This window comes from Paramisgurnus dabryanus, chromosome 17 (genome assembly GCF_030506205.2).
Source record: "Paramisgurnus dabryanus chromosome 17, PD_genome_1.1, whole genome shotgun sequence".
Lineage (NCBI taxonomy): Eukaryota > Metazoa > Chordata > Actinopteri > Cypriniformes > Cobitidae > Paramisgurnus > Paramisgurnus dabryanus.
This window is the reverse complement of record NC_133353.1, coordinates 13,158,710-13,183,887: the sequence shown is the minus strand read 5'-3', so window position 1 is coordinate 13,183,887 and position 25,178 is coordinate 13,158,710. Positions and strand designations below refer to the sequence as shown.

Genomic DNA, 25,178 nt, shown 5'->3' with positions numbered 1-25,178 from the left:
GCAGAAGTCGTCACAGAAGAAGAAGCTAAGCAAGTTAACCCACAAACGAAGAAAAAATAGCAACTTGTTGTGTATAATTTGAGAAGACCAGCAATGATGTAAGTAAATAAACAGCGACTTATGTTGCAGTTTTAGTTAAATCACTCCTCAACTTGGCTCATCTTTGTTTTCACCGTCTCAACCGGAAATACCTATGACGCAGTTTTTTTACCTGACGGGAGGGGTTCTGGTGGACCAATCACAGAGCTTGCGGTCCGCGTAGGTCCGACGCGCTGTTAGGAATTTTGTGAGGTGCGCGTCAGGCTACGCAGAGCTACGCACAGGCTACGGATAGCCTACGCCGTAGCTACGCCGTAGGACCTACGCACGACTATAAATCGCCCTTTAGCTTCTCGTTTTTTCCTGTTGTACCAATGCCTTGCGTCACGTAATGCTCGGCGAACCTTTGACCCACCTCATGCGGACTGACCAATGAGGAGAGGGTCTTAACCTGAGGCCCGTCTCTTCATTGGTCAGTCCGCATGAGACTCAACCGCTCTCAACTCACGTTCAAAGTAAGCGGTAAGTAAGGCAGCGCAGCGTCTCTCTTTGCAGCGCAAAAGCCCGTGTTGACAGTTTGTTTAATATAAAGCGGCCAGCGGGATATTACCAGATACAGTATTTTGCTCGTGCCCTTGCTGTCCTGGGCCCTTTGGAGGTCTTGGGCCCATGGGCAATTGCCCAGTTGCCCGTATGGTTAATCCGGCCCTGATTACAAGCCTGCTTTTTACTTCCATGACTAAAAGAAAACGGGTTTTAAAGGTTTTAATAAAAAAATAACAATTTCAATACAAGTGAAAAACAACACAATTATTTAAGATTAATCTTAAACTGGGGATCTTCTTCCTCCGCTTAGTTTTATCTAAATAGGGATTAGACATAACGCCAGCGCAACTGGCTTTTAAAGGGGATGAGAGCTGTGACTCTCATTGGTTTACTGCACGTTACGCCCAAAATACTCCCATTACAATAGGACCTACCCTTTTCGACCATGCGCTTGGCGCAAAAAAACATTTTTCCCGTCGTTAAATTAGCAAAATTGGATTCGGACACGCCCATTTAGACGTTGCGCTGTGCGCTTTAGACAATGCGCTTAGATCGTTAAAATAGGGCCCTCAATATGATAATGGCAGAATAACAATGTCAGTAGAAATGATACAATAGTTGACAAAGGCCAGTGGCACTGTGGGATGTTTTGTCCCAAACTCCTGATCGTTTTTGAAGAATCATACATATTTTTCTTGACTCATTAGTCAGTTTATGCTAAAGGCAGGGAAATCAATGGTAGCCATTACAGTTTATCATTTGTACATTTATTCAGTACTACATTATGTGTATACCCTGCAACCCTACTGAAAAATACAGCTAAAACCAGCATAAGCTGGTGAGCTGGTTTACGCTGGTCTCTCAGCTTGGTTTTAGCTGGTATTGGTGGTGTAGCAAGCTGGTCTAACTGTGTTTTGGACACTTTTTAAGCTGGTCTAGCTGTGTTTTGGTCACTTTTTAAGCTGGTCTAGCTGGACTTAGCTGGTCATGCTGGAAGACCAGCTGGACCACCAGCTTAACCAGCTTTGCCAGGCTGGAAGAACCATCTTAAACCAGCTACCAGCTTATGTTGGATTTTTCAGTAGGGAACACAGAGCTGATATTATGGGGCGGTTTTCCAGACAGGGTTTAAGCCTAGTCCCAAACTAATTTAAATGTTATAGTGTTGTCTTGACCAAAAACAACTTGCTCTATCATATCTTACAATATATTAGTGCAAGTGTTGTGTCTGAAGATGCACACCAGTAATGTTTATTTATACATTATGCTTTTATAAATGACTTAAATATCCTTATTTAATTAAGGCCTAGTCCTGGCTTAAGCTAATCCCTGTCCGGGAAACCGCCCCTATAAGATTTAGTCATCATGTGATAGATTTGGTGATACATTTATGTATAATTCGTTCTTTCAAAAGCTAAGGGGGAATAAATGAGCCTTTGAAGTACTGAGGACTACTTCAAATGTCTTCACAAGTAGGCCACTTTCTAAAATTTGGCCATCATAGCCACATCCATAAACACACCCATCATCACCAAAACACATGTTTGCAATTTGTGCACTGGAAATTAAAAGCAAATGAAATCCTAGTGTTGGAAAAGCAGCACCTGGAGACAGGAAAAACTTGCTCTGTGTACCCTTTATAGTTGAAAGGGCGCATATACAGCTGTATGGACACATCCACTCACTGCTCTGCTCTGGTTTCGTTTTTACTCAGTAAGGGCGGCTCTTGTTCTAGATGGATTGTGAATGCAGCACTGTTCTCCTGCCATCTTTGAGGCTGTTTGTGACTCGCACCACTCCTCTAATGTTTGCATAACCTCGGTTTTGTAGTCATAAAAACAGCCACTATTGCAAAAGCATTAGATATGTATATCTATAAATATATCTGTTAAATATGTCCTTAAAGTGCATGGAAGACGGATGTGAAACGATCGTAGATCACATTCAAACATGGGTCCCTTGAGTACTTGGACCTGAACACATATGTGGCAGCCACATCCATCACAGCGCTCCCTAATGTGTGAGTCAGTTTCTTCACTTTTACCCTTTGAAATCAGACTTCCATAATCAAGTGAAGGTTTCTGTGAATTTTTTAAATAAGGCATTTTAATTATTGACTAATAATTTTTCATTGTAATTAAAGTGAAATTACTGAACCTAAATATAAGAGCCTGATAAAAATGCTCATTTACAAGAACACATGTCAGATGCACTTAGAGGGTTTTGCGTATGAACTCTGAGGCTAATTCTGTTGAGACTCAACTTATAGCTCTGAGTAGCTTTTAAAGATAAGTGTTAGAGAAAGTTTATGATGTTTTTGGTGTGAAATGCACAGCAATTTTACACAAAAAAATGTACAGCAAAAACTTACAACAATGTATAGCAATGGCCGAAGCCAGGGTTTGAAAATTAGCGAGGTCCTGGGTGGGGTGTTTCAAGAGTTTACAAATGCTATTCCAGGTGAAAAAGTGCATGAAAATACCCTTTTTTATGTACACAGGATGACTTTGTTAAAGGCTAACTCCTAAATTATATAAAATAATATTATACAATGCTTACAGTGTTAACATTTGGCTAATTTAATTTAAAACCAAATTTTCCACGTTTGTACCAATGTTATTTTCTATTTTTAATAGTGTTGATACTCTTACAGACACAATAATGATGATTACTGCTTTTGTCTTACCAAATGTTGCCAGATATTAGTATGAAAACAAACAAAAATAATAGAAAATTTAAAACACTACATCTATAGAGGATTTTAATCATGGGATCTGGCAACACTGCTAATTATGCACCCATGCCCAATCAACTCGCTGATATAGCGTATCACAATAGCATGAGTCATTTTATACTAAATTGTACAGTAGACTGTCCAAACTGAGTCATTCAGAGAGCTTCAAATTTTATTTTTAATATGAACAATTTACCAAGGTCTGGACCTCAGTGACCTCATAGCCGGCTATTGCCATGTGTACAGATACACATACCGCTCAAAAATAAAGTTCATAAAATACTTGTGCACACAGTTTCAGAAAAAGAACATCAAATATTTACAGGTTTAATACACATTTCTGCAAAGTAACTGAGGTTAATGTGAATTTCAAAGCTGTTAAAGCCTGAGTCATTTCCCAAGGTATTTTCTATGTTAATTCAGAAATGTCATTAATCTGAATCAGTGAACCCCATTACTATGGCCAAAAAGCCAGACATACAGAAACACCCTAAAAACAAACGGTGCTAAATAGCACTAAAAGTGGTTCACTGGCTCGTAACCATTCTAAGTGCTATATAGCACCTATGTAGTACCTGTGTAGCACCTGTATAGAACCACCTTGTGCTGTGTAGAACCATATCTGGTGCTATAGTGATGCCACTGGTATCAACCCTGGATGGTTCTTCATAGGTGCTTTATACAACCCCAAATCAAAAAAAGTTGTGACACTGTAGAAATTGTGAGTAAAAAAGCAATGAAATAATTTACAAATCTCATAAACTTATATTTTATTCACAATAGAATATAGATAACATATCAAATGTTGAAAGTGAGACATTTTGAAATGTCATGCCAAATATTGGCTCATTTTGGATTCCAAAAAAAGTTGGGACAGATAGCAATAAGAGGCCGGAAAAGTTAAATGTACATATAAGGAACAGCTGGAGGAGGACCAATGTTTAGGAATAGGAATGTTGTCCCATTCTTGTCTAAAACAGGCTTAGTTGCTCAACTGTCTTAGTTCTTCTTTGTCGCATCTTCCTCTTTATGATGCGCCAAATGTTTTCTGTGGGTGACAGATCTGGACTGCAGGCTGGCCATTTCAGTACTCAGATCCTTCTTCTACGCAGTCTTGACGTTGTAATTGATGCAGTATGTGGTCTGGCATTGTCATGTTGGAAAATGCAAGGTCTTCCCTGAAAGAGACGACGTCTGAATGGGAGCATATGTTGCTTTAAAACTTGGATAAACCTTTCAGCATTGATGGTGCCTTTCCAGATGTGTAAGCTGCCCATGCCACACGCACTCATGCAACCCCATACCATCAGAGATGCAGGTTTCTGAAATGAGCGCCAATAACAACTTGGGATGTCCTTGTCCTCTTTAGTCCGGATGAAATGGCGTACCAGTTTTCCAAAAAGAACTTTACATTTTTATTCGTCTGACCACAGAACAGTTTTCCACTTTGCCGAACTCCATTTTAAATGAGCCTTGGGCCAGAGAAAACGCATATGCTTCTGGGTCATGTTTAGATATGGCTTCTTATTTGACCTATAGAGTTTTAGCTGGCAACGGTGAATGGCACGGTGAATTGTGTTCACCTACAATGTTTTCTGGAAGTATTCCAGAGCCCATGTTATGATTTCCATTACAGTAGCAGTCCTGTATGTGATGCAGTGCCAAGGGACCGAAGATCACGGGCATCAAGTATGGTTTTCCAGCCTTGACCCTTACGCACAGAGATTGTTCCAGATTCCCTGATTCTTTGGATGATATTACTGTAGATCAGGGGTTCTCAAAGTTTACATTCAAAGGTCCAAATCTGAATTCTCATCATTTTCATAGGTCCGGAAAAAATGGTTATTACAAAAATTGTCAAGCATAGTAATAACTTTATGTAAATCATTTGTTTATATAACAAATCAACACAAATGGTTTGGGAAAACAATAACAAGTGTATTTTGCATTTAAAGTAAAAACATTTTTTAAACATAAACACAAGAAATATGCCAAAAGTAACCAGGTGCAAGATACAGAGCAACCTAATGAGAGAAATGGCACTGTTTGTTTTCCATCAGATGCATAAACCATGGCAAAAAAGTGTGGTTGGTAGGCAGAGACACTGACCAACCCTGGTGAAAAAATAGTATGCTAAATATATTTAATTTTGATATACTTAAGTATACTTGCAGTCACACTAATGACCAGTATACTTAAAGTGTGCTATTGATTAGTTTATTTAAAGAGTGCTATTTTGGAACAACTAATTTTGTACTTAATATATTTTAGTTGTATATTAATTGTAACAAAGTACAACTTTAAGTGTATTTAGTGTACTTTTGTGTGCTAAAGTGGAACAACTTTAAGTGTATTTAGTACAATTTAAGTACATGACTGTTTTTGTGCTAAATTCATGCTTGATAAGTGGATTTAGAGTGTGTTTTATTTATGTTAGGAGTACATTACAAATGTATTATGAGTGTCTTGCAAACATACAATCAGTATATCTTAAATAGACTGTTTGCGTACATTCTATATATTTTTGGCCAATCCAAAATTCTAAAAACTGCCCTGGTGAAAAATGAATATGCCAAGTACATTACATTTTGTATACTTTTACATATCTGCAGCTAGATTAGTAATGAGTATACTTCAAGTGCGTTAATAATTAGTTAACTTAAAGAGTGCTATTTTGGGAATAGATTACTTTAGCTGGTAACATAACCAAAATAATTTTTTCCAAATAAATAAAAGCTGATTAAAACAGTCAAAAACAATTCATTTTAAATATATTTAAAATATAGTTTTATTCACAGCATTCAAAGTGTACAGTATTTGCCTAAAAATTGAACAATTACTCATTGAAGAATGTCAAGATGATTGAGTTTACAACGTCTTTCTCTCCCAAATCAACTTTAGTCTGGCAGGTTTTGGTTCAGCCTAAGGAAATCTGAAAAAGAGAGACAATAAGCTCAATTAAAAAGTGTTTAATATTAAAACATTACATTTATTTAAGACTTACTGTATTAAATCTATAGTTTACTGGCAGAGATTGTATAGCAGATATATTTTTACCTAAACTAGAGCTTGACTTAAATGTCATCATATATATTAAGGGGCGGTTTCCCAGACAGGAATTAGACTAGTCCTAGACTAAAATAAATGTAAGAGCTGTCCAAACTGAAAACAACTTGCTCTGACATATCTTAAAATACATCAGTGCCCATTGTTTTACATCGTTATGCACATAAGTAATGTTTTTAGTAAGGCATGTTTGTTAAAACTATCCTAATTAAACTAAGGTCTAGTCCTGGATAAAGCTAATCCCTGTCCGGGAAACCACCCCTAAGAGTTTTCATTATAATGACTTGCCTATATGGGCTGCAAAATCCTCCTTACATAAAATACTTCAGCTCCTAAAGAAAGATTTTATTGTATTAAATTTAAATGTAAAAATTGTCAGAAAGAAAATGCAACAAGCAGACATTTGGGTGTTTCCTGGAAAGGGATTATCTTAAAACAGGACTAGGCCTTAGTTTAATTAATCAATCAATCAATCAATCTTTATTACAGACTCGGGGTCCAGATAAAACAAAAGAATACTACAGACAAGACATTAAAACAAGTATTCTTTAGAAACAGTATATTTTAAGTACATTTTCAAAGTATATGGGGTGTACAAATGTTTATTATTTTATGGAGAAATAACGTGGGCTTAAGAAATATAACCAGTTTCAAAAAACATGCCTTAATAAAAACATTACCTGTGTGCATTTTGAGGCAAAACAAAGGACACTGGTGTATTTTAAGATATGTCAGTGCAAGTTGTTTTCAGTTTGGACAGCTCTTACATTTAGTTTAGTCTAGGACTAGTCTAATCCCTGTCCGGGAAACCGCCTCAATATGTATAACGTTATCTAAACTGAAGCTTGATTTACTACTACGAATGAATTATTATATCTTAAGAGTTTAAAATGACTTACCATTAGCTGCAAAGTCCTCCCTACAAATGTCTTTGAAAAACTTTAGCTTCTGAGGAAAGAATGCAGCATCATTAATAGACCCTTTTACTGTTTGTACACAATGATGACGTGGCAGCGTATGCGCGCGCATTTAGGCAACGGAAGTATCGTAAGAATCAGCAGTGAAGCAACACAAACAGTAAGTTATTTTAAAAAAGTTGACTTTATCAACATTTTCAACACAGCTACCAGATCCGTGTACTATAGTGGAGTGGATAGAAGACATTAGCAGATGGCCAAAAATAAAGTTGCCAGATACATATATACGTATATTAGTATATTATATTTGAGCAACCAAACGCAACAACCAGACAATTTGATGCTGGGAAACCGTTTTAATGAACGTTCTGAGTTGCTACCACTTTAGAACCAATGGGGAATAACACTACTTCCGTTGCCCAAATGCGCGCGCAGGCTATTTGATCACGTGAGCTGTAAAAGGGTCTATACTAAATACAGTTAGGTAAAAGCCTTACAACCTCTAAACAGTCAATAAATGGTTAAATTTCAAGCTAACGTTACATTTAAAAAACAGATTTTCTGACGCTACCTTTTTTCATTAACATATACATACACACCAATACATATATTTAACAAAACAATCGGGTGTACTAATTCGATATAACAGGCTGACAGTGCTATCTTTCAAACCTTTAACATTAGCTATAAGCTAAGCTAAGCTACACAGCAGCTTATCAGTAATAGCGAGTTAGACACCGCTTTTTTTGACAACATTTCGCATTCGAAATATGATAGTCTACTGTTAAACTTCAGAATGGTCAAACGATAATCAAATATAATTAATTTTAAGCTATTTTAACGTACCTTGGGACTGAATCCGTCCGCCTTGAACGACTGGTAAAAATCAAAATACGTGCGTCGTGACGTCATCACACACACGTCAGATGCATTATTCAAATCTCAGAATTCACTTTTCTCTGAAATGCATTTACGAAAACTGTTTAAGTTTTGTACAGCTAAAAGCGGTATGCAATTGACTGAAAAACTACAAAAAAAACAAACACTCATATTCCCCTTACGAAAATGAATGTTTTTTTTTTTTTGTGGTAAAAGTTTAGTAACCATGTTTTTTTGGTGTATTGATTATTATTAGCAAAACCACGGTTATTTTGTGGTAAAACACAGTTAATTGGTTTATCCAATGCTTGACTATAGTGAAGTTAAAGTGTACCTTATGTTAATAGTATATTACAAATGTATACATCTACAATATAAAATGTAACTGAACATACTGCTCTCTCGTAATTTTAAGCCCACGTTATTTCTCCATAAAATAATAAACATTTGTACACCCCATATACTTTGAAAATGTACTTAAAATATACTGTTTCTAAAGAATACTAAATAATGTATTTTAGAAATATACTGTCAGTGCATTATTATAATGATAACTTTAAGCATACCGATAAAGTATACCTAAAATACATTTTAAAATAAGTTTAAATTTAGTATACTTTAAAAATTGCACAAAACTTTAACTTTAAGTATATTTTTCTAAAGTATACTTTTAGAAAATATACTAAAGTATATTTATTTTGAAGTATGTTAAAAGTTTAATGGTAAAAAATACGCGCAAATGTGTTATAAGCATACTTTAAATATGTTTAAAGAAAGTACATTCCTTTGTAAGTATATTTGTAATGTACTATTGCAAAGTTAAATATACTTGAAATACAATAAAGTATATTTGTTTTTCACCAGGGAAAGTAAGGGGTGCACCCATAAATTGGCTGATGATGCTTCCTATGCTTCTCAATGAATTAAAGTGAAATACCGCTACATCCAAAAGCCAGGGGGCGCTCTCGGGCAGAAACTTAATATGCGCTGCAGACGAAGAACTAGACACACGCAGCTCAAGGAAATGTATTAAGCAGGGTGCGATTTGCCGGGGGGGATGCGTGGGATTTCCCCCTTTCTGGTCAATGTATCCCTGCCTCTGCTTAATTATTTTTATCCCCGGTGGGGATAAATTTATCCCCCCCTCAAAGTGATCAGTGCTACTACACTAGTGGCGAGACGGATCACAAAACATATCACTGATCCGTGGTTTGATTAAAGTCAATTTTGTTTTAAAATGCGCTGCTTTGGCTGGCTCTGATACAGCTGCCGCGCGCAGCCTCTCTGTATTCACCACTCTGCAGACTTGCTCAATGTCCGGCCCACGGCGCTATCTGATTGGTTACAGACCCGGTTACACCTCACGAGTAGCCTATCAACACATGCGAGATGGTTATGGAGCTGTGTGTCGAAACGGTGGAAGGCAGCATATTCATCCGCATATTAATAAAGCGGGAATAAACATCACAATCTGATTATCTGTTTATGATGACAAGCAGAGTTAGTGTCCCAGTCACACCACTGAGAATGGCCGAAGTTACACGCAGATGAGGTGTTTAGCGAGGCGCGGGCGCGTCCAGTTTGCGCAAATGAGGCTAAGTGACTAACACATAATGCATCTGTCTTTTCTATCATTTCACTGTAGCTCCGCATTGCGGTGTAAAGTTAATATTATTACTTTAAAAGCAGCAGTAAAACTGTTTCTACTGTAATGGTTTAACTTTGCAATAAATACATTGTTCATATTTATGTTTAAGTTGACACTACATTGTGCCATACAGTTTTGCCATTCAAGATTTAATTCTTGCGTGTTTTTTCGTTGTGCATGATCACAGCTCATATGTGTGGGGAAAGATAAGCTATTAGAATAAAAATATTGCGTAAGGCTGCTTCATGAGTTAATAAGAAAAAAGATTTTACAATTCCTGCAAATGCAGTGATGAGTTCATGTTCTCATTATTTATTTTTATGAATTAAAATGTTTTGAAATGTGCTGTGGACAGAGACGCATTATGTCAAGAATGATAAAAAATCGTCAATAAGCTCATAATTTGGGCTAAAATAGTCTAAATGTTAAGTTTTAAAACCATTTTAAAAAGCTGGTTATATTTTGATGTTTCTGCGCAAGTTCAGCAGACAGTGAGGTTCGGGTTTGTTCCGATCAGAGCTCGTGAGCGGAGAGCGCATTTCTGAATATTAGAAATATTTTAATTAGAAATATATAAAAAATAATAATAATATTATAATGGATTTTTGTTAGGTCAGACAATAATTACCAAATTTCTCTCTCATATTGCTCTTCATAACCACTGAAAACAGTCAAAAAAGTAAAAACTAGTGGTGGGTACAAAATAACTCGACGCCTATGAAAACATCCCCCCCTCTGTTTTTTTCACAAATCGCACCCTGGTATTAAGGATATATTTATATTGCTGTTCTTCAAACCTTTTCAGGTATTTTCATGATAATAAAGAATATGTATAAAGAATATGTTTGACGAGTGTTGATTTTTCAAATGCATGTTTTAAACGACTCAAACCAACAGTGATTTCAGATTGATAAGGACTTAATGATCAAAAGCCGTAGTACATGAAGTAGCTGTGCATAATATCTGGGTGTGATGGCTACAGCGTGACACAGGAAATTTTTTAATAACTCGTTTTATTTTCGGCCCAGGAATACTCTTAGATCTAAAAAGAAAAGAAAACTAAACGAATGGTTTACAAGTTTAATATGCATTTGTAAAGTAGCAAATGCACACATTTAATCAATCACATAGAAATTAATGCACTTGTACTATGAAGTGGACGCGGGTCCGGATCAAGTTCCCGTCGGGTCCGGATCCGGACCGGAGTCCGGACTTTGAGAACCCCTGCCTTAAGCTGTTCCTTATATGTACGTTTAAATTTTTTGGCCTCTTATTGCTACCTGTCCTAACTTTTTTTGGAATGTGTAGCTCTCATGAAATCCAAAATGAGCCAATATTTGGCATGACATTTCAAAATGTCTCACTTTCAACATTTGATATGTTATTTATATTCTATTGTAAATACAATATAAGTTTATGAGATTAGTAAATTATTCCATTCTTTTTTACTCAATTTCTACAGTGTCCCAACTTTTTCTGATTTGGGGTTGTAGGTGCTATATAGCACTAAAAATGGTTCCCATATGATTACAACCTTTTAGTGCTATTAAGCACTAATAGACAAACAAACAGAAAGTTTGACTACTTTAAACCAATAAGCATTTGCAGAGGAGAAAGGTATACAGAGATGTGAAATACTTGGCAGCTGCTAGTTATTTAGACTGCAATACTTCTTTTGCATGTTTACAGTATGACACTATGCATAATGTCACAGATATACAGTAAATAGATAGCTTTCTACAAATGTATTTAGCTAGAAAAGAGTCTTTCCTATAAAATGAGCTGCATAGTTAATTCAAAATTCTAAAATAATTCTTATACTGTAAATACAACTAAAATTTACAAATGCTCAGACTTCATTTTTGAGGAAGTAAAGTGTAATTTCTCCCAAATCAATAGATTCAAGTTTGGCTTTCTGTAACCTTACAAATCTTATGATTTTTAGCAGGGCACATTTTAGCAGGTTATTAATATTATCACATTCTGTACAGTGATCTTGATATTTTAACAACCTGGAAATACCTATTCTATCACCATGATGTTCCTCTGTTTACTAGTATTAATGATCACCAGCTAAAGTAGGCTTGGCATCAGCGTGGACATTTTCGTACTATGTGTTCAGTACATGTCCAGGCAGACGGTGTTGATATCAAAGGTCATCAGAGATCAAACCAGGACTTAGTTGACCGAATTGATATTTCTGTCTCTGTGTTGGGGTGTTGTTAGATGTGTATATATGTGTGCTTTAAAAAAGTGGAACATGAACATGAATTTCTAAAAAGATTCATTAAGATCTACTTTATATCAAATTAAGTAACAATCTTGTCATGTTTGTTTTAGTTTTGCTTATCAATACAACAATAGTAAACAAAGAAATGATAAAATATACATTAATTTTTCATCTTTGGCTTTCTGACTCCGATTGATAGCAACGTAACCCTCACGTTCAAGGCCAGAAAACATTGTTAAAATAGTCCAAGTGCCTGCAGTGCTTCAATCTTTATTTCATGTAACTAGAGAATACTTTTTGAGCAGAAAAAACTAAACAACTTTTTATTCCACCTTTTCTTCTCTACCATGTCAGTCTCATGGCCAGACCAATGTGGGGGCGCCTGTCATTTCACACAGATGCATCAATGTCAGGGACACGCATCATGATGCTCTAAAGAACATGCGTTGGACACGGATATGAAAAAGAAGAAATTTGATTCTTTTGTTTTTTTGCACACAGAAAGTATTCACATCGCCTAATGAAATAAAGACTGAACCACTGCAGACACATGGACTATTTAAAAATGTCTTCCCTGTCTATGAGGGACTTAAAGAGCACCTATTTCACTGCTTGAAAAAACAACATTATTTTGATTATTTGGTATAATACAATGTGTTCATGTGGTTAATGGTTAAAAAACACATTATGTTCCACATACCATACATTTTTATAGCTCTAGATTTCACTCTTCCTGAAACGCACGGATTTTAAAAAAATCTGTTTCCCTGATTGGCCAGCTAATCTGTACGTTGTGATTGCTCTGAATATGACATCAGCCGGAATTGTGACACTCCTTACCATGTTTGAAAGATTCGCACACAATCGATCACAATGCATTGCTAACAGGACTTACTTGCTGTGAATCCAAGCAGGAGGAATTATGATAATGTTGGTCTTTACTACATCACCAATCTCAGGAAGTAAACTGTTGCCTACAAGCCATGTGTTTGTTGTAGTCCAAGAAAAGAGATTTACGTTGGAGGGTATGTACTTTGGTGTATGTTCCTTTTGCATATTGTTAACATGTGCGAATACTAGGGCTGCAACTAACGATTAGTTTAATAATCGATTAATCTGTCAATTATTTGATCGATTAATCGATGAATCGGATAAAAAACAAAAAACAAGAAAAGCATTCATTTCCAACCCCTTATTCAAAACAGAACTAAAATCTTTAGAAATTGCACAAACATGTTGCTCCTTGAACACACCTGAGCTGTTACAATAATAATAAAATAAAATAAAAATGGACTAACACAAAAAAATACACATGTATGCTTTACATCTGCCAAATATATAGACTTTTTTATGATGCATTTCCCATCAAGAAGCCTCTCTTGATGGGATCAAAAAGATAGTGTATGAGGACACTCTCAGAAATAAAAGTACAAAAGCTGTCACTGGACAGTACCCTTTCAAAAAGGTACACCTTTGTACCCAAAAAGTGCATAGTACTTCAAAAGTACATATTGGCAGTTCAAAGATACATATTTGTACCTAAATGGTACATATTAGGACCTTTTATAAAGGGTACTGCCCCAGTGACAGCTTTGTAGCTTATATTTGACTTTATGTGTTTTCTCTGATCGGATAGCTATCTCATTTGTTAAAACTGCTCCATTTACATTTGGCCACATAAATGCGTCTTGTGAAAACGGAAAATGCGTCTTCTACTCAAAATGCAAATACACCATTCATTACTTCGCCTAAAAAAAGGTAAGACGATGTTTATGCAACAAAAGGCGGCACTTACTGTATGTTGTACTGTATGTTGGGCCGGCACGCGCGTCTTATTGCTCGGCATGAGCTGGAGCGCGCAGTACAGAACAGCAGGAGAGTGACGGCGCGATGATTTAATATACAGGTCCATGACGGGGAAAAGCGTTCATACAACTCTCTCTCAACGTTTTATTTCTTTGTTTAATATCATTGGAGTTTGTCATTGGAGTTTTTTATTCGTTCTAGAAACTTTTTTTACTCCATGTCGTCGCTACATAAAGCATTAGCGTGTCGTCTTTGTTTGATTTCCTCTTTGCCGGCTATAACTTCCAGGTGACGTGCTTACGTTTGGTAGGAGTAAAACACTGACATGTGGTTTTCCTCTACCTTTGCTGTTTTTTCAAACTTTTCTCCGCCGCCCTGTCATTTCTCCGCCCTGTCTATGAGGCGCTGAACAGTGCGCGAGAGAGACCGACGCTCCGTCCCAAACCGCATACTTCCATACTATATAGTAGGCGAAAAGCAATACTTCTCGTACTCTTTGCCTACTATATAGTATGGAATTAGGCAGTTTGGAACGCAGTGCGAGTGTGTTCACTCCACTCCGCGCTTAACTGAAGTTTTTCCTTTTTTTTTTATTAAACGTCTCTGCATCACGCGACACAACGAATCGATTATGAAATTCGTTGCCAACACTTTTAGTAAACGATTTTTAGCGATTTAATCGATTTGTTGTTGCAGCCCTAACGAAAACACACCAAAAGAAATGTAAAAACGTGAATCGGACAATAGGTGATCTTTATCTTAATTTGTGTTCAAAAGATGAACAAACGTCTTATGCGTGTGTAATGGCAAGAGGGTAATTAATGACAAAAAATTTATTCTGGGGTGGACTAACCCTTTAACACTCAATCATGATAAATAATGACAGTAAATTTCATTTTTAAAAGTATTTTATTTTACAAAAATCACACAAATGCATCATACATTTAGCCAGACATCCATTCTATCCTAAATATAATACAGCCATTCTTTTGCATGATATATAGTCACAAACCATTGCACTCTTAATTAATTGCACTTACAACAATTAACCAAACAATTGTTTTATTTTACTATCATTTGCAACAGAATACTAAGGCACAGTATCCAATTTCATTGCAGTTGTTTAGCTTATTAATCTTCACCAGTTAACCAGCATTTTAATACATCCCACACTAAAGTGAATAAAAAAGGCACATTGATGTTTAGATACACATCTTGCAAAAAGATATTCAAAAGCATAAAAACTGATAATCATAAAGCACATATTAGATATGATAAATATGCATTTTTGTTTGCTTTTCACCTTTAATTTTGTAACCAAGTAAAGGTTACTCCTTCAATATGAAGGATAATCTTTATGGATGCACATCCACTGTTCCTCTCTTCCATAAAGAAAACTTACATCATCAGAGGTTCAGCAAGCATGACTTGGTTTTTACTAAGAATCTAGAATCTAGTAAGTTCCATACTATTATTATCTAGACCCCCTAGTGGTCTGGTTTACAGACATTCTTTAACTTCTGCACTAGGAATAAAGGGATCAAGTTTTAATTTTACAAAAAAATAGGCGTTTATTGCACTGCAACTAAATACACAAGTGGTAGGCAACAGTAAATGTATGTACAACAGCAAATAAATTAGTGTAAGAGCTTTTAAGAGATACTTTAATACTGATAGAAATATAAAGTGGCTGAAACATTTGACATAATCTGATACCGATAATCATAAAACCGCTCAAGTCACCAGTATGGGTTACTTATGTTAAAGTTCTTCCATTGCTGCCATTTTGGAATAAAGTTATTGGTGTAGAGGGGACTTTCAATTTTGTTAATCCCCTTGTCTGTTTTCCTGCCTAGCTTCCTAGATTCAGATTTCTTTGATGGCGTATTGCATTTTTTGTTTTGTTGCCGAGATGTTGAAACCAGTCCATAATTTCTCCCATCATTGTTGTCCCAGTAAACCTGGCCTCCAGTTCTGTAACTTATGCAAAATTCTACTTTACTTTGAGGGGGTACATAGACAGGCAATTCAATGGCAAAAGAAAATGTGTCTGTATCCTGGCAACCATAGACGTTATTCATAAAGGTGCATTCCACATCTTGGTAGCTCTTCCAGGTGTCGTAGGTGATCCGCACCTGCACAGACTTTTCGTAGGCCACGTTGCGCACTTTAATTGTGCCGGTGAGAGCCTGCTCCTGCAGGGTACAGTTTTCCAAGCATACGAAGTTCTTTAGCAGCCTACTACGGAAGTCTAGATAGTCTGCTGCTGGCTGTGGAAAATCTAGCATTCGGCTTTGGGAGGAGTTTATGCGAAGAGTTGTGGTGACGTTCGCTAGATCTTCTAGGTCAAACTGCAGTTGGGGTGTAGCAGGTTCTTTGTTATCGACAATAGAGAAGACATGCACTGCTGTTAGTGACATGCCTTTGGAGTCTGCAAACACAACCTTTTTCTTGGGTTTGGGTTTTGGTGTCTTCCAGGTCAGTAAGGGGGGCTCCAAGTGGGCTCTGGAGCTCAGACAAGGCCTCAGGGGTTTGCAGCAGGTGTTAACCAGGTTGCGTGACCTGAAATCCTCATAGGAGCTCAGGAAGCTGCGCAGGGGGGGAGAATGGGTAATGTAGAGCTGCACAGCAACATCCACAGGCATACCTGGACCCGGCATCGAGGAACTGACCATATGAAGAACTCTAAATGTACAAGCAACAAAGACAAGTTCGATTAATGTCAGGATATTTATAAAACATTTTTAGGTTTACTTTACATAAGTTCTAGAAGTTACATTTTTAAGTTTTAGGAGAATTTAGTGTACATTTTACATGACTTTTGTTATATAAACTAGTGAGTTGTTAAACTGCAGTAAAGGCTGTAGTTTACATTAGTTACTAAATACGAATGTTTACTATGGTAAAGTAAATAATCACTATAATATTTAGTTAGTAATTTTACTACGGTTTACTATAGGAAATACTAAAGTATATTACAATATTTTTCATGTGGGTATTATTTTGTTGTATTTTAGGTAGGCTCAACAGTTTAACATTGTTTGACACATTACAATAGAACAACAAAACAAAAAACATTTGGTCGTAAATGCAGATGCATCAAATCAGACGCGTTTTAGGAACTTTCTTACCTTGCAGAACTCATGGATAAAATGTTTTCATTTAAAGTGCCTTCACAAAGCACATTGCATGCGACAGAGAGGTTGTCAGCAATTTCAAGTCTCCGACTTTAAATCAGTTTCCGATATTTCGAGGCTTTCCTGCAAATCTGACTGCCGTGACACCCACCCCTCGCTGCGCAGCGTTTGAGCTCCAACAACCACTGCGGCTGCTTTTATAAAGCGTCATGTAACATTTTTGCATATTCATCAAAACAGGGAGCAGCTAGCCAATCACTAAGCCGCGGAATGTTGTCACGACCAATCATCGTTTAAAAAAACGTCCGTTGACCAATCGAAATTTTTGTCACTGATTTCGGAACGTCTTGTATCATGCCTCAGTTTAAATACCTTCGGCGTGAGAGTAAACGTGGACTCCTGCCGGTGTTAATTATATCACACTTGCGTATCATTATTTACTGATAATTATGGTGGATATGTTAAATTGAAGTTCTGTTGGTTGAATTTCGCTTGCCCTTTTTATTTCAAGTCTCGTAAATGTCATTAGCATTTGTAAATATAGCAGGATGTGGCACATCATGCTAATCTTTAATCCATTGACCGTGGTTGTTTGCTCTCTCTTTTTCTCTGGGAATGTAGGTCATTACCAAAGGTAATCTTTATTTCTTAAAGATTGTATTAACCCTAAGCTAAACTTAGTACCAACACTTAACGTGCATCAATAAGTGAAGATCCAACAGTCTGTATGGTTCAATAGTCCACGGGGCCGTCTTGTTGTCTAATCTAAAACACGACCCTGTTGCATGATAGAGTAGTTTTATTTTACTGGACCTATGCCTGCGGGTCATCATGTGCATGTCAAAGTCCTTATTTCATGTGTCCTACATCAGTGCAAGTTTGTAAACAGTGGTTTAAACAGCAGTCCGTGTTGATTTTGTGTGATTGTATCAATACTTTCATTGATCAGTATTTGATTAACCATTAACTGATGAAACATTTTGATTGATTGATTGATTGATGACCTGATGGCCATCTTAACGATTATAGCATTAACACCTTCCTTTCTATTGTGCAAATGATGGTCAGTTCAAGTTTAGCACAGTCATATGTGTGTTTTGGGTGATTTGAGGTTATCAGCCCATTGTCGCAACTGGACCTCACATGGCTTTGAGCACGTGCGAATGTAACACCTGAGACCTAAGTTCTCTCTCTCTCTCTCTCTCTCTCTCTCTCTCTCTCTCTCTCTCTCTCTCTCTCTCTCTCTCTCTCTCTCTCTCTCTCTCTCTCTCTCTCTCTCTCTCAATTTCAATTTTTCAATTTAAAGAACTTTATTGGCATGATTGTGTCACTTACAATATTGCCAAAGCATTATACATAAAACGAGAAACATACAATAACACAATATTAACAAACATTAAGGTGCAGTTAAGCTAAGGTGCTGGGTGATGGATGAAGTACTACTGCAAAATAAAATAAAATAGAATCAGAGGATATTTACAATATAAAGTAGACTTTGAAATATAAACATATGAAGTATACAAATGTACATTTATGGAGGCACATGAGAGGTAAAATAAAAGTACTGTACAAGATCAGGGCTGTGGATTATTTCTGATGGTGTGTAACTGATAAATGAATTTAGCAGCAACTGATGGGTGTCTGTCTTCTCTGTGCGCATGTGCTAGCGTGAGCGTGAGGAGGTTGTGAGCGTCTGAGCGAACTGCTGATAGTTTGAGTGAGTTTTCTTTATTTCCTTTTCCCTGGTTTGTTTAAACATATTTGTCTAGTGTAGACTTAGTTGTTGACAATTTCGTCACTTAAGGGTGGCGAAAATGGGGACAAATTCAGATGGTTGTGCCTCCTTAACAGCTAAACATGGGTGCAAATGCATACCTGACGAGACAATAACAGTTGAGGATTGTTTAATTGCGATTAGTAGTGAAGTTGGCGCTCGCAATATTGTGTCCGCATCACGGATGAATAAAGCGGTTGTTGTCTTTTTGAGAGAAGTGTCTTTTGTGCAGCATTTAGTTGAGTTTGGCATATCTGTAAGAGATACTTTTTTACCAGTTTTGCCGTTGTCGAATCCTTCCAAAAGAGTTATCCTGTCAAATGTGCCTCCATTTATCAGCAATGATTCACTCGAGCGTCTGTTAGGACGCTATGGTAAATTAGTGGGGCCGATTAAGATGATCCCTTTTGGAACAAAAAATCCGGATTTTAAACATGTGATGTCGTTTAGACGTCAGACTTTTATGATCCTGAATGCAGAATTTCAGTCTTTGAATACGTCAGCGAAAACTACTTTGTTGGGTAAAGATTATATAATTTATATCAGTACCGAATCAATGAAGTGTTTTAGTTGTGGAATGTATGGCCATACAAAACAGTCATGTCCAAAGAATGATGAGGCTAGCAATAATAATGAGACTGTGAATAATCCTACGGCAGAGCAATTAACGTTGTCTTCTATCCAGATAAATAATGAAGATGGAAATAATAACGGTGGCACTGATCAGGAAACCGAACCATCTTCTCTTTCTAAAGATGGAGGTAATGTTGTTGAAATGAATGAGTCTATACATATTGCTGCAAAAGCAGATGTAGATGTTAATGTCAATGTGGGTGTAGTTCAGGACGAGGGAGAGATCGCTGAGACAGATCCTCCTGGTGAAAACAGCGCACCGGAGCAGCCTGTAGAGGGGGCTGAAATAGCGGACCCTGCTGGCGAGCTAGTAGATTCACAGGAATCAGGACTCAGTGTATCACAGGGTGATGTGGCTTTGATGATTGAAGGAAGTGAAGTTCAGTCTATGGATTCTGATAGTGAGGGCTCTTATATAGCAGAATCTCAAGGAGGATCTGCAGAGAGTTGTCAGATTTCCAAAATAAAGCGTCCTCTTTATACAGTTGAACAAATAAATGATTTTCTTGATGATACGTTCAATCAGAGAAAACCAAAACTTGAAAAGTATTTCCCTGATTTACAGCTTTTTATTGATTCATGTGTAGTGGTTATGAGAAAAGCAACACTGGAGGAGCTTGATCAGCCTAAACGTTACAGGCTCAAAAAACACATGAGTATTGTTAAAAAGAAAATTAAAAGCTCGTTTAAAGGGATATAAATAAGGTTATGAGTATTAGTTTGGTTCTCTGGATCCTTGGATATCTTAGCCTTATTTTTCTTATGGCATCTATAAATATTGGATCTTTTAATATCAATGGATGTCGTGATACAACAAAGAGATTTGCTCTATTTAATTATTTACAGTTGAAAAAAGTAGATGTTATTTTGCTTCAAGAGACTCATACAGATGTTCAAAATCAGACGCAGTGGAATTGTGATTGGAAGGGAAATATTATAATGAGCCATGGTACTAATCTTAGTGCTGGAGTTGCTATACTTTTTTCTCCATACGTCTGTGATCAACCAGTTATGGTTGAGATAATATCTGGTAGACTTCTGAGAGTAGATATTACCTTGGGACAAAATAGATTCTCTTTTTTTAATATATATGCTCCAAATGTTGGACAAGAGCGTTTAGTATTTTTTGAAAAATTATCTGAAGCTTTGTCACAGTGTCCAATGGATAACATTGTTGTAGTAGGAGGGGATTTTAATTGTACATTAAATCCAGATCTTGATAGGAATCATGATGAACCTCACCCAAATTCTGCAGAGATTTTAAAAAATGTTATCAGATATCATGATTTGGTTGATTTGTGGAGAGAAAGTTTTCCTGGTGTTAAGCAATATACCTGGTTAAAAAATAATTCCAATTTTTTGTCTGGAGCGAGACTTGACCGCTTCTATGTTGCTAAGAGTAATAGAGGTAGATTTTATAATAGCTCAATAGCACCATCTTTTCTGTCTGATCATCATTTTATTTCTGTAACTGTTTCTGCTATATCTTTAAAAGCACATAAATCACACTGGCACTTCAATAATAGATTATTACAGGATCACTCTTTTATTCACTCTTTTGACCTTTTCTGGAAATCTTGGAGAGAGGAGAGAGTTAATTTTTCTTGTTTAAGTCAATGGTGGGATATGGGCAAAGTACACATTAAAATGTTTTGTCAACAATACACTGCCTATACCACTAGAGCCCTGAAAGAAAAAATGAAGGCACTTGAAGAAGATATCCTTAAACAGACTAATTATGGTGACTCTGTTGATGCTATAGAGAGGAAGAAATTCCTATTGAAGTCCCTATTGGAGGAGCAAGGGAAAACAGCCCTTTTAAGGACCAGATATTCTCAGTTAAATCATATGGATGCCCCTTCTGCATTTTTCTTTAGTCTTGAAAAAAAACCAAGAGAACAGAAATGCTTCCATAAATTGAAATTACCAGAAGGCGGAGTCACAGTTGACCAGCAGACAATTCGTACTCATGCCCTTAACTTTTATGAGAACCTTTACTGTACTGAACTGTGTGATGGAACAGTAACAGAACAACTTTTGGATGATCTACCAAAATTAGCAGATGAAGATCGAAAAATCCTTGAGAAATCTATCTCCTTAGCTGAACTTTCTGAAGCTGTCCAGGAGCTGAGCCCTGGGAAATCACCTGGCCTTGATGGTCTTTCGGCTGAATTTTATCGTGTATTTTGGAAATTGATTGGAGAGGATTTGTATGCAGTTCTTCATGAAAGTTTTAATCAAGGGATACTTCCACTGAGTTGTCGGAGGGCTGTTTTAACGTTGATCCCGAAGAAAGGAGATCTTGGGTTCCTCAAGAACTGGCGACCCGTCTCTTTAATCTGTGTTGATTTCAAAATACTATCTAAAACAATAACTAATAGGCTTAAAAAATATATGGCAAATGTAATTCATGAAGATCAGACTTTTTGTGTCCCTAAACGAACAATTTTTGATAACCTTTTTCTAGTGAGAGACATTATTGCAGTCACAAAAAAACACAAATTGGACATTGGGTTTCTTTCCCTGGATCAGGAAAAAGCCTTTGACAGGGTGGATCATCAATATTTGTTTAAGACCCTGGAGGCCTTTGGATTTGGTCCACATTTTGTCTCTCTTATCAAGTTGTTGTATAGGGACATTTATAGTATGCTGAGGATTAATGGGACTCTTACTAGGCCATTCCCTGTGACTAGGGGGATAAGGCAAGGATGCCCTCTTTCTGGGCTTCTTTATTCGATTGCTATTGAGCCGTTGTTGGTTATGTTGAGAAAGCAGCTTTCTGGTATTGGTGTCCCAGGTTCTCCAGAAGTTGTCCCAGTAAAATTGACAGCTTATGCAGATGACGTAACAGTCATAATTAAGAGTACTAATGATGTTACCAAACTTATTTCTTGTTTAAATATGTTTCAAAAAGCAACATCTGCACGTATAAACTGGGATAAATGTGCATCATTTCTCTTAGGAGACTGGGAAAATGAAGGACCACCTCAATTGCCACAACAGTGTAAATGGGCTCGGGATGGCTTTAAAATATTGGGTGTTTATTTTGGTACAGCTCAATATACTGAAAAGAACTGGGAGGGTCTAGCAGATCGAGTGATAAGCAGATTGCAGAAATGGCAATGGCTTGTTCCACAACTCTCTTTCAGAGGTAGATGCCTGATTATTAATAATCTGGCAGCCTCAATGCTATGGCACAGAGTTACTGTTTTTAATCCTCCTAGGGAATTACTTGGGACAATTCAAAAGGCTTTTGTTAAATTTTTTTGGAATGGTCTTCATTGGCTTACTCCTGGGATAATTTACCTTCCTGTGGCAGAGGGAGGTCAAGGTTTAATACATATAGAGTCAAAAATATTAGCAATGAGACTACAAACATTGCAGAAGATTCTGTATTGTTCTGATCATTTACGCTGGGCTACATTTGGTTTATGTTTGTTAACAGATCTAGGTGGAGTAGGCCTAGATAAACAGTTGTTTTTAATAGACAAACCATTTGAGGACAAGAAACAGTTTTTGGTCTAGTTTCTATTTATCAGTAATTAAAGCATGGAAGTATTTAAATATTTACAGAACTGAAGAAGTGCATTATGGGATTTTAGAACCTTTGTTTTTTAATCCCCTTATACAACTGCCATCTAATGTATCCCCTTTAATTCCCAATTTTCTGAATGGTGGGGTCAGTAAAGTAAGGGACTTAATTGATTTAACTCAAGGTCAGTGGAGAACTGTGCAATCAATTGCTACACAGGTTGAACTCAAATCCCTGAGGATTGTGGAGAAGATAATGGAGTGCATTAAAGATGCTTTTCCTCCTACATTAGTTTCTTTCATAAACTTAGTTTTGGTAAATGGGTTTATACATCAGAACTTTCCTGAACTCAGAGTGATACCTACAGATGAAAGAATTGGTTCTGATATTAATCAGACGACATTGCTGAAGGGATATGGGGATATGTTCTTTCATGATATGGATAAGAAAGTTCTTTATTATATTTGTGTCAAATCTGTACATGTTGGGCAATTGCAAGAAAGGACCGATACTAAATGGAGGGCAAAGCTCTCTTTTGGTGAAGATATGCATCCATCTTGGAGAGTATTATATAAGCCTCCTATTTCTAAGAGATGTGGAGATATTCAGTGGAGGGTACTCCATTGTGTTATAGCTTCAAATAGCTTAGTTTCGAAATTTAATGAAGTGGTTTTATTGTGTCCTTTCTGTGATGCTCATGATACTGTGTTTCATATGTTCTCTGAATGTTTAAGACTTCGTCCTCTTTTTGTAATTTTAGAAAACCTCATTACAAAATTGGGTTTTTTATACAATATTACTTTATTTATATTGGGATGTAAATACAGAAGGTCATGGCAACAACAATGTGTTCTTGCCAATTTTTTGATTGGTCAAGCTAAGCTAGCCATTTTGAAATCCCATCAGTGCAAAAAAGCAGGACAGGATGTTGATATGGTAGCTATGTTTAAGTCCTTGGTAAAAACACGAGTGATTATTGAGTATTCATATTATCGATATACTGACAATATTGCCTTTTTTGAATGGAGATGGGGTGTTAGAGAGGCACTGGTGATTGTGAATGAAAATGGAAACTTAGTGTTCAATTGGTGAGATTATAAGACTGGTTGTACTAAATGTATGAAAATGTATATTGTTGAAATTGTAATCTGCTGTTTGATTTTATTTATACTATGGAAGAAAAATAATGACAAAAGTTTTTGAATTAAAATAGCCTGTTGAATTGTACTACCTGAAAAAAAATGCATTGTATTAACCGTACTTGAATTTTAATGCATTGTATTTTTATGTTTTTGAATTAAAACAGCCTGTTGAATTGTACTACCTGAAAAAAAATGCATTGTATTAACCGTGCTTGAATTTTAATGCATTGTATTTTTAGGTTTTGCATTTTTAAGGGCTGAAATTCAACATGCGTGTATATTTTCTGTATTAAAAATTCAATAGTCCACATTCACCTTTTAGATTTCACTTTAAAATATTCGGTCTGTTTAAAAATACAACGTAAAATATTCAGCAGGCAAGTTTCAGTCCATTTAAATTCGCGTCCAAAAATTCAAGTCCAAAAATTCAGTCGTACAGATTTCAACATTTAACATCCGGGAACTGCAGGAAAAGCAGTAGAGTACCGAGTATAATCTCATCTGCTGTTAATCGATCTGGCCAGCAGGTGGTGCACGTGTTCGCCAAAACTTTGTACATGTAAGATGATTTATCCAATGCAGTGATGAATGTTGGCTTTTATGTTCAGTTTTAGTAGAACAACTGTAATACACTCATACAGAGAGTGTATTGTTTGGTTATGTTATTGACAGGATACTAAACGGTTTTTAAATGCCATATAAATTAAATAGGGCCTTTCTGCCTGCTATTGGCTTCGTTTCTCAAAAGCTAAGTTGATTGTAGATTTTATTGGTGGCAATCTACCATCTTCTTATGCCTACGAGAAACGGACACGTTTTTGTAATTCGTCACCTCAGTTTATAAACCATACTCGGATTATTGAACTGTTCAAGTTACAAATCGTGCGTGCGGATTAATAAACCATACGCACAATTAAACAATCAGTGCTCTCAGATTTTCAATCCATATCCACAAATTCATAAACAATAAATAAACAGTGCACACGCTTTCGCAATGGTTTTGCAAACTGAGTCCACTACCGCAGAGGTCCCCAACCACCGGGTCGTGGACAAGTTGCCACCGGTCGCAAGAACATCCTGAAAAAATGTGTATAA

At 36.6% G+C, this 25,178-nt stretch overlaps 1 protein-coding gene and 2 long non-coding RNA genes across 3 annotated transcripts in view; 1 reads left to right on the top strand and 2 right to left on the bottom strand.

Moving 5' to 3' along the window:
- Nucleotides 1-6,078: 6,078 nt before the first annotated feature.
- On the bottom strand, nt 6,079-8,326 carry LOC135737366 (uncharacterized). The gene is made up of 4 exons (XR_010528449.2): nt 8,149-8,326; nt 7,285-7,333; nt 6,674-6,717; nt 6,079-6,251 (listed from the first exon to the last, which is right to left on the bottom strand). It is a non-coding gene; the product is annotated as an uncharacterized lncRNA (long non-coding RNA).
- Nucleotides 8,327-14,755: 6,429 nt separating this feature from the next.
- Nucleotides 14,756-17,165, bottom strand: ppp1r3ca (protein phosphatase 1, regulatory subunit 3Ca). Its single transcript, XM_065255241.2, has 2 exons — nt 16,997-17,165; nt 14,756-16,550 (listed from the first exon to the last, which is right to left on the bottom strand). Exons 1-2 carry the CDS (start codon nt 17,008-17,010, stop codon nt 15,605-15,607), a joined length of 960 nt encoding a protein of 319 aa, XP_065111313.1. The 5' UTR covers nt 17,011-17,165; the 3' UTR covers nt 14,756-15,604.
- A 158-nt stretch (nt 17,166-17,323) lies between these two features.
- The window catches only part of LOC141280943 (uncharacterized), a 28,473-nt gene continuing 20,618 nt past the window's right edge, over nt 17,324-25,178 (top strand). Inside the window, exon 1 of the long non-coding RNA XR_012335291.1 lies at nt 17,324-17,636. This is a non-coding gene — a long non-coding RNA (uncharacterized lncRNA). The remainder of the gene's footprint in view (nt 17,637-25,178) is intronic.